This window comes from Castanea sativa, chromosome 6 (assembly GCF_040712315.1).
Source record: "Castanea sativa cultivar Marrone di Chiusa Pesio chromosome 6, ASM4071231v1".
NCBI lineage: Eukaryota > Viridiplantae > Streptophyta > Magnoliopsida > Fagales > Fagaceae > Castanea > Castanea sativa.
Window position 1 is genome coordinate 43,650,969 of NC_134018.1, and position 17,959 is coordinate 43,668,927.

A 17,959-nucleotide genomic window follows, 5' to 3' on the forward strand; every position below is an offset into this window, starting at 1 on the left:
CAGACGCGGAGCCAATCTGCTTATGACATGTGTTCCACCATTTAATGAACATGGCACAAATCACCATGCAAACACCATTTCCCCAGTAACACCAACTCCATGACCCGTCGCCCATAGCTGACGGGATAATGGAGTGGGGGGCAGCTGATAGTGACGTTATTACAAGGTGACGGCACATTAAGAAGCTGACGGAAGTTCACCTGTTACATACTGAATGCACGTTAAGAAGCTGACGGCAATACGCTATCCGTCAACTACTGTCATTGACACCTCTTTAGCATTCATGGCCATGCCCCTTACGCAAAGAACATTAAGCTGACGGATCACGTGGACGAGTCAGGGGTGACGACCTTGGCTGTAAGGTCTTTGGCTGACGTCCTTGGCTGACGGACCACGTTGGCGTACGTAAGCTGACGACAGTATAGGAGTTACACGTGGGCTGACGACCTTGGCAGGTGAAGGCTGAAGGAATAACCCAGCTTTCATTTTTAGCCTATCTTGACCTCTGCTTATGTGAATATAAGGAAAGTTCTTGGGCTACGCGTTCGACTTGGTTAAGAAGATTCCTATAAGGAAAGGGCTCAATACAATAGGCAAAGATCCGCGAATCACTCTCTTAAAAAGGAAAGTGCTTCTTCACCAAGGCGCATATTTCGGCCACACACCACTATATATACCCCAAGACTCTCATGACCCAAAGGTACGCACAATTACCTCAACTCTGGCACTCTAGGGTTGTTTAAAGATTCTAACTTGATCGTCGGAGGGTCTTTGGCCGGCACCACACCGGTGCTCTCTGTCGATCACCTACTTTTTTCTTCGCAGGTGTTGCTTCAAATCGGTGGAGTACTAGCAGCTTACTGGTGATCTAATAGGCATCATCACCTACCTATATGTTTGAAATCCCATGATTCAAGTGTTCCGCTAGATTGTTTTTTATCTTATTTGATCTTATATTTTAATGTAAAAATTGTGTTTTTGGATGAGAGATATAAAAGTGGAGAAAAATTACATATTTAACCATTTTTTTTAACCGAGATAGGTTACAAAAATTTAATTGAGCTAACCTCAAGTGGGTAAAGTGTCAAGTTTCAAACCACCAAACTATAAATACATAAGTTGTAATTTGCCCAAAATGTATAGATTGCTTCTTTCTCTTGTGTTTCTTGGATATATATGAGGGGTACTTTATATTTCAAGTTCTTGTGCCCTCAATTGACAATGCCTCAGGGCTCTGGCTATAATTTTCCAGCCATGAGAGGTTAACTCGGACTGATTAACTTCAGGGTTCCGTATGTGTGTCAAACTATGTCAGTGTCGTTGGTTCTCATGGGTTATTGAAGAGTGAACTGTGGATGAATGCACATACAAACACAAACACATTAAAGTCGCCTTTCGGCTTTACCATGAGGACATTAGGTGCTCTTGCTCAACAACACGTAGACGCGTCACATCCAAATTGTATATCTTACAGCGTCTCGGAATATAACTAAGAGTCTAAGAGTAATAGTTATGCATGAAGCACCGACTCTTGGCATGTATTATCCTAATCTAAAACCCTATAAATATATTTCGATTTGGAGCATCAAGGATTCTGAATCTGAAATTACAAGGAATCTTGATTAACTAAGAATTCAATTGCGTTTCGTGTCTTTTATTAAGGTGATAATTAATGTGATATATATACATCTAGAATTTTTCATGCAAACAAATTAAATAATTAATAGTTAAATTTGGAATAACATGTACAAGTAATGGGCAATTGGGCATCACTAAACGTGACATAAACTGAGATGTAACAAAAATAATTCCAATCTATTACTAACTCAACCACTTTTAGATGGAATCATAAAAAGCATCCAATTCTATTTTATACCAAACTCTAAACATCCAAAATCCTATTATAAATTCTCTTTCATTCTTCTAAAAATCAATCTATTTTCTTTTCCTGTTAACAAAAAAAAAAAAAAAAACACTATGGTATGGATTCTAGGAAAGCCATCTTCTTCACAATCTCCTTGATTTCTTTCTTAGTTTCTCTGCCAATTATTCCTACCACAGCAACCCCAAATATTACTGGTGTCTTTGCCTTCGGTGACTCAACCATCGACTCAGGCAACAACAACCACATAACAACGATCTTTCGCGGTGACCACCAGCCCTATGGCCAAGACTTGCCAGGCCATGTTTCGTCAGGAAGGTTTTCTAATGGAAAATTAGCAACAGATTATATAGTTGCTTCCTTGGGCCTTAAGCAACTCTTACCGGCTTACTTGGACCCTAGTTTGACAGATAATGACTTGCTTACTGGTGTTAGTTTTGGGTCAGCGGGTACAGGTTTGGACCCAGAGACTGTGGCTTTGTCACACGCTTTGGATATGCAGACACAGTTGAACTACTTTCACGAAGCTTTACAAAGGATAGAAAAAAAAGTTGGGGCAGAAAAAGCTAGAAGGATTGTTAAAAACGCACTGTTTTTGATCAGTGTTGGAAGTAATGATATGATGTTCAACTTTTATGATATACCAGTACGGGCACTGGAATATACAATTGATAATTATCATAATCTTCTGCTCCAAAAACTTGAATCTGTTATTAAGGTATGTCAAGTTTTATGGTTACTTGGCTTGATTATTTTTAACTATTTAGACAAAATTAATATATGTTATGGAACAATTTATTACTTTAAATAAGTTTAGGATATTTACTAATCAAGATATCAATTATATTGGAAGATTGAAATAACATTTATTTATTAAGTTTATTATAACTCATAAAGAATTTAAATGAAACCATTGACTTTTAATAATAATCAAACAAACAAGTCCTAGGGTTTTTCATTGATTCATGCTCAGATAACTGGCATTTTATGGCCTCACATACTGAATTGGTCTGCCAATAGAACAGGTTGAAGGTCCTCAAAGGATGAATTTACTTAACAGTTTCTTTTGTTACATCAAGGTGCAACATGAAAAATAATATGACAAGCTAGCATTTTGTAGTTTTGTGGTATTTTGCATCACCGAAATATATATAGAAGTAGAACACCCCCATTTACATAAGGTCGTACACCCCACAAGGCCACACTTATTATTATAATAATATGACAAGCATGGTTATTGTATGCTTTGACATAAAAAATGAAAATGACATAAATCGACTACACAGAAACATGGCTTTCAATTAACATGGCTAGCTAAAAGAACGATTATTTATATGAAGTTATTTCTTTTATGTTTTTAATTAGAGAGAATGTTTATTTTAAAATATGTAATTTTTTTTTGTATGTAGAATATGCATATTTGACTAATTATGATAACAAGTGAAGCAACTATATTCATGCATATTATTGTGGTAGCAGAGCCTTTATGGAGCAGGAGCACGGAGGATTGTGGTGGCGGGTCTTCCACCCATTGGGTGTTTGCCAATGCAAGTGACATTAGGCAGCATCATACCAAGCTTTCACATGCTCCAACGTGTTTGTGTCAATCGGCAAAACTTTGACTCTCAGGCCTACAATAACAAGCTTCAAACCCTAACCTCAAGGTTGCAAGCTCAACACCATCGTGCCAAGGTCCTTTATGTTGATATTTACAATCCCATGATGGACATGATCATGAATCCACATAAATATGGTAAGCTATATATATCTGCAGCCTTAAGAAACGTATTATTACTATTAGTAGCAGTAGTATTATTTCACTCAAAACGTTGTGTAGTAGTAGCTAGGAAGCACAGATCAATATGGACATGAAATTGGGTACGGTATTAGGTATTCTCAGAACGTTGTGTAGTAGTAGTTAGGAAGCATTGACACGAACATGAATACAAATATGGGTATAGGTAGGATATGACACAGTGACATAAGCAAATATGAATATAATACAGCACTATAAATAAAGTATTCATACTTTCTAAGATAGTAGTATTTTCAGCACTTTTAAGAGTAATAGTATTAGTTTTAATTACAAATTTTCTGTTTTACTTTTTATGTTTTACTATATGTATGTAATTCGTAAAGGGTAAAGTGAAATATAAAAAGTGAGACGAAGATTTGTATTCAATAGGTTTTTAGCCAAACAAACATTTGGTTCTTTTCATTTTATTATTTTAGCACTATGATTTGTATTAGCACTATGATTATTAATTGACTGACATAAAGGATCTTAATTTGGCTTTGTGTGCTAGGTTTTGAGCAAACACTTCAAGCATGCTGTGGGACTGGACTTGTGGAGATGGGTCCTCTATGCAATGCGATTGACCTGAAATGCACAGACGCATCTAAATATGTATTCTGGGATGCAGTGCATCCTACACAAGCAGCATACCGGGTTATCGCCAATTTATATAGTCAGAATGTACTTCCTCATCTTGTTGATTAGACCAAATAAAGTATCGTAGATATAGTATGATTATATAGGTTATTAGTATGATTGAGGATTGAAGCTAGCAGATATTATTTTGATCTTATTCTTTTTTGTATTTATGTGAATTGTTCAATATTGGCTGGATATAGATGAAAGCCGGTCCTTATTTATCCAATTTCAGTGAGAAAATGTGGGTTATATGTATGGTGCAGGCCTGGGACTTGAATATTTGCATTAAGGAAAAAAAAAAATTAACTGGATCCATTGAAACAATTAGTAGGTCCAACACATCACTAACCTTGTTATATATATATTCCTTGTCATTCTTTACTGAAAGTTTTGAAAACAAAAACGTTTCTATACATTATCAGCTGATAAAGGCCAATTTTCCTTCTAAATTAAACCGAAAAATGACTTTACGTTAAATCTAGGAATTTCAAGTTTTGTTTGTAATGAATTATAGAAATTCGCATGCTTACTTTTAAAATAACACCCAATACTCGCCTATTTTGTGTGAGAGAGAGCCAATTAATAATGTTAAGAAAAACAAAATAAACATTAGTCATTAATTCAATTCATTAGATTCAAATATGAATACTTTTAGTATTTCCTCTTTTATCATTTCTTACATCTAAAAAGTTTCTTTATCAATTTAATTTTCAAACGTATGTAACACCTTAAAAACACTTTATTATTGTAATTTGTCAAATGATTTAAACAGGCAAACACTAAAGAGCTCTACACCTTTTTTTTTTTCTTTTTTCTTTTTTTGAGAAGAAGAGCTCTACAGCTTGAAGTAAGCCACCCATGAGAAAAAAAAAACTCCTATTTTCTAATGACATTCTAGCTAATTAATGAAAATTAATTAGCTAGTATTGTACATCTAACTAATAACTTAGTAATTTATGAAGGTGTTAGGGATTCATGTGAGTTTAGCCACGCTGCTGCTAACTTTTGTTTAAAGGTGAGATTAAAATATGATATTAAGCAAAATATATTATTATTTTTCTTTGAAGTTAACTTACTTAAAATCACTTTATCTCTCACCATTATAAACAAATAAGCTAGTAGTAAATAACCTGATCAAACGGACATTTATCAAGATTTTGATAGATGGTCTTTGTCTGTCCAAACCCAACTTAATGATTTAGGGGGGGAGGAACAATGAGTCTCTTTTGGTTTTACATTTCACTGAGATTACTGCAATCATATTGACCCATAATATTATAAGCTGAGAAGATATCATGAAGGTTATATGAAAAGTAGCATTCATTCACATTGCACATGGCATAAAACTTTATTCAAGTAATGTAACCAAAAACTAACTTCAACAAAGTAATATGCACCCTTCTCTCTCTCTCTCTCTCTCTCTCTCTCTCAAAAGAAATCAACTCTATATGTTTTTTTCGGTGTTTTATGAGAAAAGAACACAAATTGATAAGTTGCATAAAACCCATCATGCATGTATATATGTAGAATAATGAAACATGCATGAATGATTGGAAAAGGCTATTTAGAACCCTTAAAAACCTGTTTAGTTTAGCAGAAATATTGGATTTGGCAAACCGTTCATGTACTGATATACTACAAGCTGGTATTATTATTTGGCAATTGCATTACCCTTTAGTGGATCGATGTCTTCCTGTGTATCATGAGATTTTTCTCTCTAAATCATTTATAAATTTGTAATTGTTTTGTAACTAACTTTGGTATACACATCCCGTAATTTGGAACCTAGCTACCTTCAAATCCCATTGTATCTATTAAAAAAAAGGTAGTGATATGGTTTAATATACTAACATCAAGAGCTTGGGATTATAAAACTTGCAAAATCAGTAATCTTTGAAAAAAATTGACCAGAATATGCAAAAGACTACAGAATGACTTATTACTTAGCAATATATATATATATATATATAGACACACATTAATATATAGAATGACTTAATAAACATATCTGTGCCTGAAGGAGTTGCAAAAAACTTATGTGAAACAAACAAGTTGGTGCAAATTGAATTTATGCGATAAATAGTTTTGCATAAAATAATGCTTCTTGTAAATTGATTGTGATTATAATACTCAATTATCTTTAAAATGGCTACAGGCAATGAGAGTTTCAATAAAATTTTTTATAAAATCTTACTAAAGAATCTTCAAGGAGAGTAATGGGCTCCAAAGTATTGAAAACAGCAATTGACTCCTTTGTTTTCCCTTGATCAAGGAAACAAACCGACTACAATCTAAAAACAATTTCATCCCACACTTAACAAGAATATAATTCAAAATATTTTTGTCTTGTCCACTTGAATATATAGTTTTAGAGAAAACGTGATAAAATAATTTTTTAGCATGTCAATTGAGGACTTCAAGAATTTGATTTCAAATCAAGTATTATCAGCTTCATTCTTTTTTTTTCTTTTTTTTCTCGCTTGGTGTGATGGGGGTTGCTAATCAAGCAAAGACTTCCAGCATCTAGGAGCTGTCTTTTGCACTCAAACAAAATCATTAACCCAATGTGCATATTTTGTAATGCTAAAAATATTCATCTATTAATTCCTCGATATTCACCAACTGAAGCTTACTAGCTAGCTATATATCTTGTATACAAGACAATGAAAACAACAAAAGAAGAAGGAGTGTTGCGACCATTACCTTATATGCTGATACATGATATAATGGCTTAATACATTTGCTCTAAGACAAGTACTTCAAGATCTCACTTAGAATTGTCTCATTCATAAAGTCAGATCCAGAGTACTCGTCGTCCTCGAATGCCTCGAATGACCATCGCCTTCCTTCAACCTGCCAAATTTTGAGGGTGAAGATGAAGACAATGAAAGAGACAAACTACTAACAACCTTATCATCACCATCCAAACCCTTTTCAAACTCATTATTGTTTGATGCTGCTTTAAGAGACAAATTCAAATCTAGAACCCCATGATCTGTGTTATCCAAAGCTTTCCTTTTCATTGTGTTTTGCGCTTCTTGAATTTTTCTCCGGGGAGAACCAGAATTGTTCAAATAAATTCCTTGATCATCTGTTCCTCTCTCTTGGAGTTGAGTTATGAGGTTGGTTTGCAATGAGCTTTGTTTAAGTGGGATTTGCTTTGATCCCTGAAACCACTTGAACTCGTTCAAAGTTTGATGCCTTGATGGCCACGTAGCTTGTCCGTTGAAAGATGAATCACGCTTATGTAGATTGAAATTTGCTGAAATACTAGTATTGTTGCTTGCAAATATTTTCTCAGTGACTGAACCATATAGCCCATTTCTAGTGCGGTCAAGTGCAGCCCTACCCATGTAAGGGCTATAAATCTGGTTGTCATGACCTCTCCAAGAAGCATCACCATATCTAGAATGAAAGACACAGCTTGTTATGATGCAATTATTATTATTATATATTACCTCAATTTAGGGGTGGAAACTAGATTAGTCCACGAAAAGTATAGAAATTACAATTTACAAGATTATATAATAAAATTTGTAATATTTTTAACATTATTGTAGTACCTTAAGCCAGAAGGCCTTTGATTGAAATTTTGTAGCATGGGAAGTTGGCTAAGATTGTAGATATTGTGATCTCCGTTTTCCAAGAAAAGCCCTTGGTTTGGAACTGCCATAACCCATGAACTCAGAGAGAGGGAACACACCAAAACAAAAACGAAACCCTAAATTTTGTAGCTTTTGAAGATGACTGTAATAAAACTTACCTCGATTGTGGTCGTCCATCTTCTTGCTCCTATACATCTAATAAATAAATAAATAAAAACCCAAATACAAAATTTTGAGATTATCGTTAATCATTGAATTAATTTTCATTAATTTTGTGAAGTAAGCAAATTTATTATCAATAATTTGTAGATCAAATTGAGTACCTGAAGATGGCTTTTTACATGAGCAATGCTAAGACCCTTGATATTCATTAGTTGAAGTACCAACTTGGGTGTTGCTCCTGCACCAATGAAAATTCATTTTATCTTTAAGTAATCATTAGGCCATAGGTTAATTTACAAGAGTTAGAGAAACGAAGATCTGAGTACTTACTCTCTTGGCCTCCAAGTCTTTCAACTGCGTGAACAAAGCAAAGATGGAGCTCAGGGGTCCAGCGAAGCCGTGGCATCTTAGAACGAACATATTGTCGTACGGATCCAGAAGCTGACTTCTTTTCACTACTATTTTCGACTGTGATATTACTTGAGCTTCCAGCGTTCTTGGGCTTGCCAGTTTCATCAACTTCCTCATCACCCTCATCTTCATCATCATCATCACTCTTGTTAGAAGGGCTGCTTGTTTTGGAAGCTTGAGTATTTTCATCATCACCTGACTTCATCTCTTTAATCTGTTGATGCTTCTGATGAAGTGTAAAATATGGATTGACTAACAATAAGAAGAATTCATGGTCATTTGCGTGCTTTAAGGAATGAGCCCTTGATGTCCTAGTCTCTCTTACCTCAGGCCAAAGCAAATGGAAATGAATTCCTTAGAATAATAAGGCAGTTGAATTCTTGCAGAAGGAAATAAGTATTACCCAACTTGGAGATGCAAACACTGCTCTCTCTCTCACTTTCTCTCTCTCCTCATTTGTCTACTTACTTTTTATACTTACATGCATGATGTAATGTGATGCCTTTATGTATATTTTGTCTACTTATTGTTTATACTTACATGCGTGATGTAATGTGTGGATGCCTTATGCATACGTATGTGTTACATACATCAATAAAATAACATTTCTTCCCCATACATATATATCCCCCCCCCCCCCCCTCCCCAAAAGAAAAAGGCTGCAGTATTAAATGGTAAAGAAAAATTGGAAAATGCACAATTTCAATTTCTAATCATGCATTATCCTATAATTAAGTTGGGATCATCAGGAAAATTAGCAGAAATTTCCTCCAGCCCTAAAAGAGAGAGAGAGAAGACATAATTAAGTCAATAACACAAACCTGGCATGAATGTTTTTCTTTTTTTTTTTATCTTTTTTCCTTTTATGGTTGGAAATCATTGATCAAGCATGAATTGATGGCCTAAAATTGTAGATATGCGTAGCACTTCATGTGAGTGGACTCCAATTTTTGACACAAAGTCCTATTTTTCACACATGTAACTCCTCACATATTAATTTGCCGAAATATGTGGGAGCTACACGTGTGAAGATCATGCGTACATAATAGATGAGAGGAGCATAGGAATATTATTGTATATAAATTACCTCGTTGTAAAGCACACAGGTCATATTGATAAAGATGTGCATACCGTTTTCCACGCACACATAAAACAGGAATCCTGTGGCATTAGAAAAGAGTGGCTTGTTGGTCACTTGTCGTGACAAGTGATTGAAAGAAGCCACAAAAGCCATGCATCAGAGAGAGAGAGAGAGAGAAGAATATTAGGCCAAAGTTTGTGTGTTAGGGAGGGATTATCAGTCACCAACGGGCACTAGTGGTTGGCCCCATATACAAAATTTAACATGCTGGCCTGTCATTCACTCACTCACTAACTCACAAACTCAATAGAAAAATGTCATTGCCTTTCTATCGAGAATCACGGATTTGTCCTTTACTTTTAGAGACTCTTGCCCTACCCCGACGTCCAACAAATCGTAGAGAAAAATCTCTCTAGGGTTTGACTCCACTTAATTAGTCATGGTCAGTTGGTAAAATAAGTACTGACTAACCAGCTCTAGCCCCCATCCAATCTCACCATAACATCAAAAAACAGGCCCTGCCATTGCAGATAACAGACTGGATTTAGCTTAGCATTTTGAAAATAAAAGATGACGATGTAAAGAATGAGTTATGTTCACTGAGTGTTTTTAAAGTATTGATTAATAATTTATTTTAAGAAAATTTTAACATTATTCTTATGAAAAAAAAAAAAAACTATTAAAACATTTTTTTTTTTCTATCAAAACTTTCGTTAAATGAATTATTAAATAATGTCTTAGCATTAATTAATATTTTATTGTAGTTTATTTATTTTCGGGCTACAACTCTGACTACTGTCTAGCTATCTCTTTCTATTATTGACAGTTTGAAGAAAATTAGAGAGGGTGTCAGATCTGCCCTGGAATTTGTTCAGGAAAAACTAATCCAGAATAATTATGAAATCATTGAAATGAGTGGTTAACTTTAGGTTCCCAATGCAAATTTTTAACCAGAAGAAAAGACTTAAGAAAAGAAAGACTCTTGCTTAGGGAATTGGCTTGTGATTGGTACACACTAGTTACCATACCATTTGTCAACATTTTTATACAAAATATGATGATATAAGATAAGAGCAAACGTCATTTTTATAAATATTCATAATTTTTTTCCATCAATCAAGTTGTATATATAAGAGTTCTGATGAAAGTTGTGTATAAAAGCGATGTCTTTAAACTTTTAAGTTTAACTCTTTTGTTAGAGAATTCTATGTACAACATGTTAAAACCTCTTTTTTTAAGGCATAATTGTACTTTTATTTAACTTTTAAGAAATATGCAAATGGACAAATAATTCAATCCAACAATACTTAAAATGATTTAAAATATATTTATTACATAGTTTAGATTAAATATTACAAATAAAAAAGATATATCAAATACTATATAATGTAAAAAATTTAAATGATGTAATAGTCTACACAATGTGAAAATAAAATTGTAATAATAAAATGAACTCTCATTTTTTTTAGAGAGTTTCAACTTATGGCATCCGTTCTTGATGATAACTCTTTATCATCAAACCAAGATACCAATCAGTTTTTGGTGTAGGCGAGAATTGAACCCCAAATCTCTTATACAACAATCAGAGACTTTACCAGTTGAGTTAACTAAAACCCACAAATGAACTTTCATTCAAACAAAATGGAAAGAATCTTATTGTGTCTAATTAATCCTTTTCTTTTTTGGAATAGAGATGAGGACCGTCCTTCTGGCTCTCGAGCTAACATGCAATCAGCATATTTAAAATATTACTTTTTTACTTTTTTTTTTTTTTTTTTTTGAGAGAGAATATTATAATTATTACTACAACAGAATGAAGACTAAGTTTGGGATGGACCACTTTTAGCATGTTGAATTAGAAATGATATTATATTCTGAGATTTTTTTTTGAATGAGTACGAATTTGTGATAAAAAAAACACTGAAAAATACGTAAATGCATTGGAACCGTATAAATGCTAAGCATGCAATCACTTCTTTCAGTCATTTGAAATGTCATGAACACCTAAAAATACATAGGTCTGGTTAATGTTTGCCTTTAAGGTATACATTAAGCCATCTATTTTTGAAAATATTTTATGAGAAATTAAAAAGACTATAAAAAAAAAGTTGGTAACTTTTTCATTTTTTTATAAAATTTTTTTTAAAATGGTTTATTGATACCTTAGTAAAACCCAAAATACATATATACTATCGTAAATTTTTAAAAAGTGTAATTTTATTTCAGCTTCAAGTGTCAGAGCCTGCAAGTCTATATAGGTAATTTCAAGGTAGGTTAATATAGAAGTTCCTAATTGTTTTTGTTGACCCCAAATGAAATAAAAGAAGAAGAGGAAGAAGAAGTAAAATTTTAACGTTAGGGGTCAGGGTTGGCTGCACATATTGAAGACAAAGACTAAGCCACATGTGCGTGTGAGTGTTTTAGAGCCACATATTTATATCTTTTCTTTTCTTTTCTTTTTTGGGTGTTTTTGTTATTTTATCTACCCATCAAAAAGTTTGTAATCTTTCAATGTTAAACAAGTTCTAAAACATAAACCCACACATTTCCTTCCATATCACAATATACATTTTTTTGTGTGTGTAAATTAGAATAACCTCGACCCCTTAAGATTTGGGGAAATGTTAGAAAGTCCCCATTATTTACATATATGGCACTCTACTCTTTGAATTTTTTTATTTATTAACAAAATAACCCGTTATGACAATTTATATTCATTGCAAATTAAAAAAAAAATTATAGAAAAAAACATATTTTTCAAATTAAATTCTCATATTTTTCAAAAGGTAGGCTTCCCCTCCCTCTGTCCCTGTTTCTTCCCAAGATTCCCAAGATCCTTAAAAGGTTTTTGATCTTGGAAAATAAATATGGCTAGAGATTTACTTATCTATTTCTTGCACCATATATCATAAATATGTAGTATATTTTAAAATTAATTAATTAGTTACTTCTATCGTGGGTTCCAGTTAGCGCAGCTGGTAAAATCTCTGATGGTTGTATAAGAGATGTGGGGTTCAATCCCCGCCTACACCAAAAACTGATTGGTGTCTTGGTCTGATAATAAAGAGCTATTATCAGGAGCGGACGCCATAGGTTGAAACTCTCTCAAAAAAAAATAGTTACTTCTATCTAAATTAATTTATTCTTTCAATGTCATAAAAAAAGAGCTATTATCAAGAGCGGATACCATAGGTTGAAACTCTCTAAAAAAAAAATTAGCTAGTTCTATCTAAATTAATTTATTCTTTCAATGTCATCAAAAAAAGTGGGAGGTTCAAAAGGCAGGCTTCCCCTCCCTCTGACTTCTGTATTATGTACTTCTGAAGTACCATAAATGCGTACTCCACCCTCTCATATGAATAGTGGGTCTTACTAATTAAATTCAGCGTGAGATTCACCATTTATGTGAGAAAATAGACTACATATTTATGGTACTCCGGAAGTACTTAATAAGTTTTCTCCTCTGTCATTCCCATGATTCCCAAGATCCTTATTCTTTTCCCTAAAGAGAAAATCATGAGAAATTAAGGAATCAAAAGATCCCTTACACCGTAAAAGTATTGTACCATTAAAATCCCTATCCAAAATTTCCTAACCACTTTAAGTTCCCCCATTTGACGTCTATTTTAATCAACCCTTCTTCTTGTCTTTGTCAAATGGTTGTAAATACGGCATGATGAATCACGTAGTCTACACGAGAGTATTCATTTCACACAAGACTTTTAAGTAAAAAAAAAAAAAAATTTCCAAACATGAACCCCAATATTCCACCAAACGTACGTGTATTTCAAATGGCTTTAAATTTATAGCAAAACCTTGATTCATATATGATGTATAACCACTAAAGTTAGGTTAACTACAAAAGCTCTCCCCCTATCACGGGCATCTTGGGAGTAATCTCAGCCGTTCAAGAAATGCTATCATCCTTGAAAAGTTCTTGGTTGTACAACTGAGCGTGGGGAAAAAGAAAGCAAAATTAATGCTTAGAATGTTACACAAAGATAAACATGATGTAGGGTTCAACGATATTGTGTTACAAAATCTGTAGTGGTTGGCCTGAGTAACTTACTTCATTTGGCAGCACCACGAACCAGAAAGCACAAATGCAAGTAGGAAGAAAGAAAATATTGAATACTATCTTTTATTATTATTTAATTTTAACTCGTTTCATTCCCTTTTTTTATATTTTTAAGATAACTAAATGGAACATAAGTCCAGAAAATATCATAGATAATTAAGTGCATGATTTAATCGATGATGGTAAAATAATAAGTTTAAAAACATATATAAAATCTTTTTTCACAAATACTGAATCGACATTGTGAGGATACTTCCCCAATTAATCGGATTTATCCGCTTTGGGGAGCCAGTCCCTCACGGTTTATCGGCTCGTCCCCGAGTGCAGGCAGGATTTTCACCTCGACCAAGGGCTGGCCTTGTAATCGCAGGCTTGACACCAAGTCCCACATCGGTTAGAGTTCCCTCCCACACATGGTTTATAAGCTTCTGGAGCAACCATGAGTGTACCACTACTACACCAAGTCCCACATTGGTTAGAGTTCCCTCCCACACATGGTTTATAAGCTTCTGGAGCAACCATGAGTGTACCACTACTACACATGTAGTGGTACACTCATGGTTGCTCCAGAAGCTTATAAACCATGTGTGGGAGGGAACTCTAACCGATGTGGGACTTGGTGTCAAGCCTGCGATTACAAGGCCAGCCCTTGGTCGAGGTGAAAATCCTGCCTGCACTCGGGGACGAGCCGATAAACCGTGAGGGACTGGCTCCCCAAAGCGGATAAATCCGATTAATTGGGGAAGTATCCTCACAGACATGATGGAATTGATTGCTATTAAGAGTTAAGGAAAATTACACTTTACCACCCTGAAACCATACCTCATATTATACTTTGTATCCTAAACTGTTAAATTTTTTGTTAACTTAAACGAAAAATTAAAGTTTAGAATACAAAGTATAATCATGAGTTTAATTTGTGATGGTAAAATATAATTTATCATCTGTTTTTAAATGATTGAGAAAAATGGGCAATTTGGTCTCTTCATGCATGTATTGCCATATTTTTTCATCCAAGTTAACAATAAACTTGATGTCAAGGTGCAAGGTGTAACAAATGCTATAGTTTATGATACAAAACCTACATTTAAAAAATTTAGGTTGCAAAGTGTAATAACAAGTATAATTTAAGATAGTAGAATGTAATTTTTCCTAATTTTTTCTAAGATATTAGAATGTAATATAAATGTGGCATTATTCAAGCACAGCTTCTTACGTTAGCAGTTAGCAGTATTGAAAAAAAAAAAAAAAAATTGTCCCGGCCTAACCTTCAATATTAAGATAGTTTCTGGTTTCTATACGCAGTAGCTAGCTAGGAATTACATTCACAAAAGGAGAAAATAGTAAAATAGGCATAACTTTCTAACTATATAATTAGTTGTTGTGGTTTGCAAACTATATTTTTTACTAGCATCTCGAGTCTAAGAGGCTCGATTTTGGGCCTATAAATCGAGTCTTCGAAGGTCAATTTTTATAGTCTAATTTTATCTGATGTGGCATATTTTCCACGTGGCGTCTAGTTGGAAATCGAGTATCTGATACTCGATTTATATCTTTTATATATCCTCTTCTTTGTCTTTATTTTTTCTGGGTTTCACTCTCTTCTCACCTGATCTGCTTCTTTCTTCCTCTTCCACGCTGATCTGTCCAGCCGCCCAGCCGCTGCCGACCCACGCGAACCTAGGCCACCGCGCCTCAGGTCACGCGACCTAGGCCTCCGCGCCCAAGGTTGCGCGAACTTGGGGCGCGGCGGCCTGGGTCGCGCCCAGGCAGCGCGAACCTGGGTCGTGCCCCAGGTCGCGCGACCCAGGCCTCCACGACCCAGGCCTCCGCGCCCCAGGTCGCGCGACTGGGCGCGACCCAGTTCGCGCTACCCGGGCGCGACCCGAGCCTCCGCGCCCAAGGTCGCGCGAACCTGGGGCGCGGCGGCCTGGGTCGCGCCCCAGGTCGCGTGAACCTGGGGCGCGGCGGCCTGGGTCGCGCCCAGGTCGCCGTGGATCTGGGGAATGGTTTTTTTTTGTTTTTTTTTTATGCGCACTGGGTTCTGCGTGATCTTCCCATGGTAGTGATGAATTTTGATGGTTGTCGTGATGAATTTTGATGGTTGTTGATGGTTGTCGTGTATTTCAGGAACAGATGGTAAAAGACTTAAATTTAATTTTTTTGGGTTTGTAAATCGAGTCTTTAAGACTCGATTTTCAGGTAGATTCCACGTGGAAAAAATGTCACATCAGACAGAATTAGACCATAAAAATCGAGCATTAAAGACTAGATTTATAGCCCTAAAATCGAGTCTTTTAGACTCGAGATGCTAGAAAAAAATATAGTTTGCAAACCGTAACAACTAATTATATAGTTAGAAAGTTATGCCTATTTTACTATTTTCTCCTTCACAAAACAATGGCGGGCTGGCTTTGCCTGTGAAGACTTTTAAAATACAGGTAAGTCTGAAAGATTCGGCATCAATCACCCAACCTGTAAAGTCAACCCCCAACCAGAACCTTTTTTTTTTTTTTTTTTGATGAACTCCAACCCAACCAGAACCTTTGTTTTCTTTGCTTGTGTTTTTATATGTTTTTACTTTTCAATGTGCATGAGAATACGTGAGCCTATTAATGCGGATCTTCCCTTTGAGAATGAGGATGTCTGTCTTTTTCTTCTGTCTAGCTACCTATAACTACTATTACTTTAGTCTTCGCACAAGACTTTATATATGCATGAATATTGCAACCATGCATGTCATGATGACATGCCATATGCCATGGCAACACCATGCATTTCATGTTACTTTTATTCACCCTTCAATGCTCGGTTGACACTTTCATGCTACAATTTTTTAATAATTTTTTAAAAGGAAATGAAAATATTATACAATAGTTTCGATGAAGCTTCACTAGAGTCAGAACTGCTCCTAAAAATCTAAAATTTCAAATGTGTCTTTTACGTACCTATACAATTCTTTAATAGTATATTCTCTATTATGCCAACATCAACACCCATGCAATAATTGAGTCAAGGTCAAATATCAAATTCATGATCATATAATTACAACCATCTGATTTTGGAAACGATCATCTTGATCAAATTAATGGTTAAGTACGCATTACATTACATTACACCTACGTTTATTACCTGTTTGATTCATTAAACAATTAAAAATCAGTGCTTTCATTTAAAAGACACAGGGTCGGATTGAAAGGAATAATATCGCATGTATGGGTATTTTAATTAATCTCAAAGGTATTTCTTGTCTCCTTTTTAAGCAATTTGTATGCCCCGCAAGAATGACGTGTTACCGGTCCATTATATAGCTAGATAAAACCCAAAAAAACAAAAAACAAAAAACAAAAACAAAAGAGGGTTTGTAGGTGATGTTACATTGTTACTATAGTGTTAGCCAGCAATTATAAACATGACAATTAGGGAAATGGCATCTACTTTTCCCATTCGCGTTACTTCTAGTAAATGACAAATAACACACTTGGACAAACAAGGAAACAGGAAAATATATTCTCGTGAATTTAAAAAGTTATTTATTATGTAAATAAAACAAATTTCATCTATCCCCTTCATATTCCGATCCTAGCAAAGCACACACAGGGAGTTACGATTCACAAGCTAGCATACAGCGTACATGTTTGAGTATAACCATTTTAAGAACTAGTATCTTGGTCAGTCGTAAAATAAAACCACAGCTTCGATTAAATTATGCAACCAAATTGTTACCATGGTTGTTAAAATTGCGATCTGAATTGTAAGATCGCGTGATTTTGTGATCCCACCTCACTAAAATGTTTAGAATCGCACTAGGATCATAAAAATGATAGAATCGTACGTAGAATCGCGTAGGATCGTATAGGATTATATGAGATCTTACCGATTCTACCGATTCTACTAAAACATTAGTTTTTGGTTTTTTTATGAGATAAATTTTTGGTTTTGATGAAGCTTTAAGGGTTTTTATTTTTCTAGAGTGTGATGGTATGACTTTTTTTATTTTATTTGTACTACTATTTAAGGGGCTTCTCCTGTTTTGACCGAATATTTTTTTGTTCTAAAATACTCTTACATCCCTATGTTTAAGTAGAGATAAAACTAAAGGACAATCCAACAAAAATACAACCCTAACTTCCACTAAAACATTGCCTAAAAAATAGGGTCACTTTCCTATTGATTTTCAAATTTATTTATTCACTTATAAATTAGATTCTCAAAATAAAAATTATATATATATAATAAAAAACATAAATTTTTTTTTTTTTTGCTACTACCACTAAAAAAAGCCTCATCTCACGAGCGAAGCACG

At 34.6% G+C, this 17,959-nt stretch overlaps 2 protein-coding genes across 2 annotated transcripts; one reads left to right on the top strand and one right to left on the bottom strand.

Moving 5' to 3' along the window:
* The first annotated feature begins 1,982 nt into the window (after positions 1-1,982).
* Positions 1,983-4,382, top strand: LOC142640008 (GDSL esterase/lipase At2g40250). Its single transcript, XM_075814123.1, has 3 exons — positions 1,983-2,600; positions 3,362-3,635; positions 4,189-4,382. The coding sequence occupies exons 1-3, from the start codon at positions 1,983-1,985 to the stop codon at positions 4,380-4,382; spliced, it is 1,086 nt and encodes a 361-aa protein (XP_075670238.1).
* Positions 4,383-6,889: 2,507 nt separating this feature from the next.
* On the bottom strand, positions 6,890-8,859 carry LOC142641579 (uncharacterized). Its single transcript, XM_075816024.1, has 5 exons — positions 8,414-8,859; positions 8,245-8,321; positions 8,080-8,116; positions 7,880-7,982; positions 6,890-7,721 (listed from the first exon to the last, which is right to left on the bottom strand). The coding sequence occupies exons 1-5, from the start codon at positions 8,697-8,699 to the stop codon at positions 7,103-7,105; spliced, it is 1,122 nt and encodes a 373-aa protein (XP_075672139.1). The 5' UTR covers positions 8,700-8,859; the 3' UTR covers positions 6,890-7,102.
* Positions 8,860-17,959: the final 9,100 nt, after the last annotated feature.

What these genes read in the sequence shown, in the direction of transcription:
- LOC142640008 (XM_075814123.1), top strand. Translation starts at nt 1,983, where the DNA reads ATGGATTCTAGGAAAGCCATCTTCTTCACAATCTCCTTGATTTCTTTC. An exon ending in AACTTGAATCTGTTATTAAG is followed by an intron (nt 2,601 to 3,361) that starts GTATGTCAAGTT and finishes TTGTGGTAGCAG; the next exon opens with AGCCTTTATGGAGCAGGAGC. An exon ending in CATGAATCCACATAAATATG is followed by an intron (nt 3,636 to 4,188) that starts GTAAGCTATATA and finishes TTTGTGTGCTAG; the next exon opens with GTTTTGAGCAAACACTTCAA.
- LOC142641579 (XM_075816024.1), bottom strand. Translation starts at nt 8,699, where the DNA reads ATGAAGTCAGGTGATGATGAAAATACTCAAGCTTCCAAAACAAGCAGC. An exon ending in ATGTAAAAAGCCATCTTCAG is followed by an intron (nt 8,117 to 8,244) that starts GTACTCAATTTG and finishes TTTATTTATTAG; the next exon opens with ATGTATAGGAGCAAGAAGAT. An exon ending in GATGGACGACCACAATCGAG is followed by an intron (nt 7,983 to 8,079) that starts GTAAGTTTTATT and finishes GGGTTATGGCAG; the next exon opens with TTCCAAACCAAGGGCTTTTC.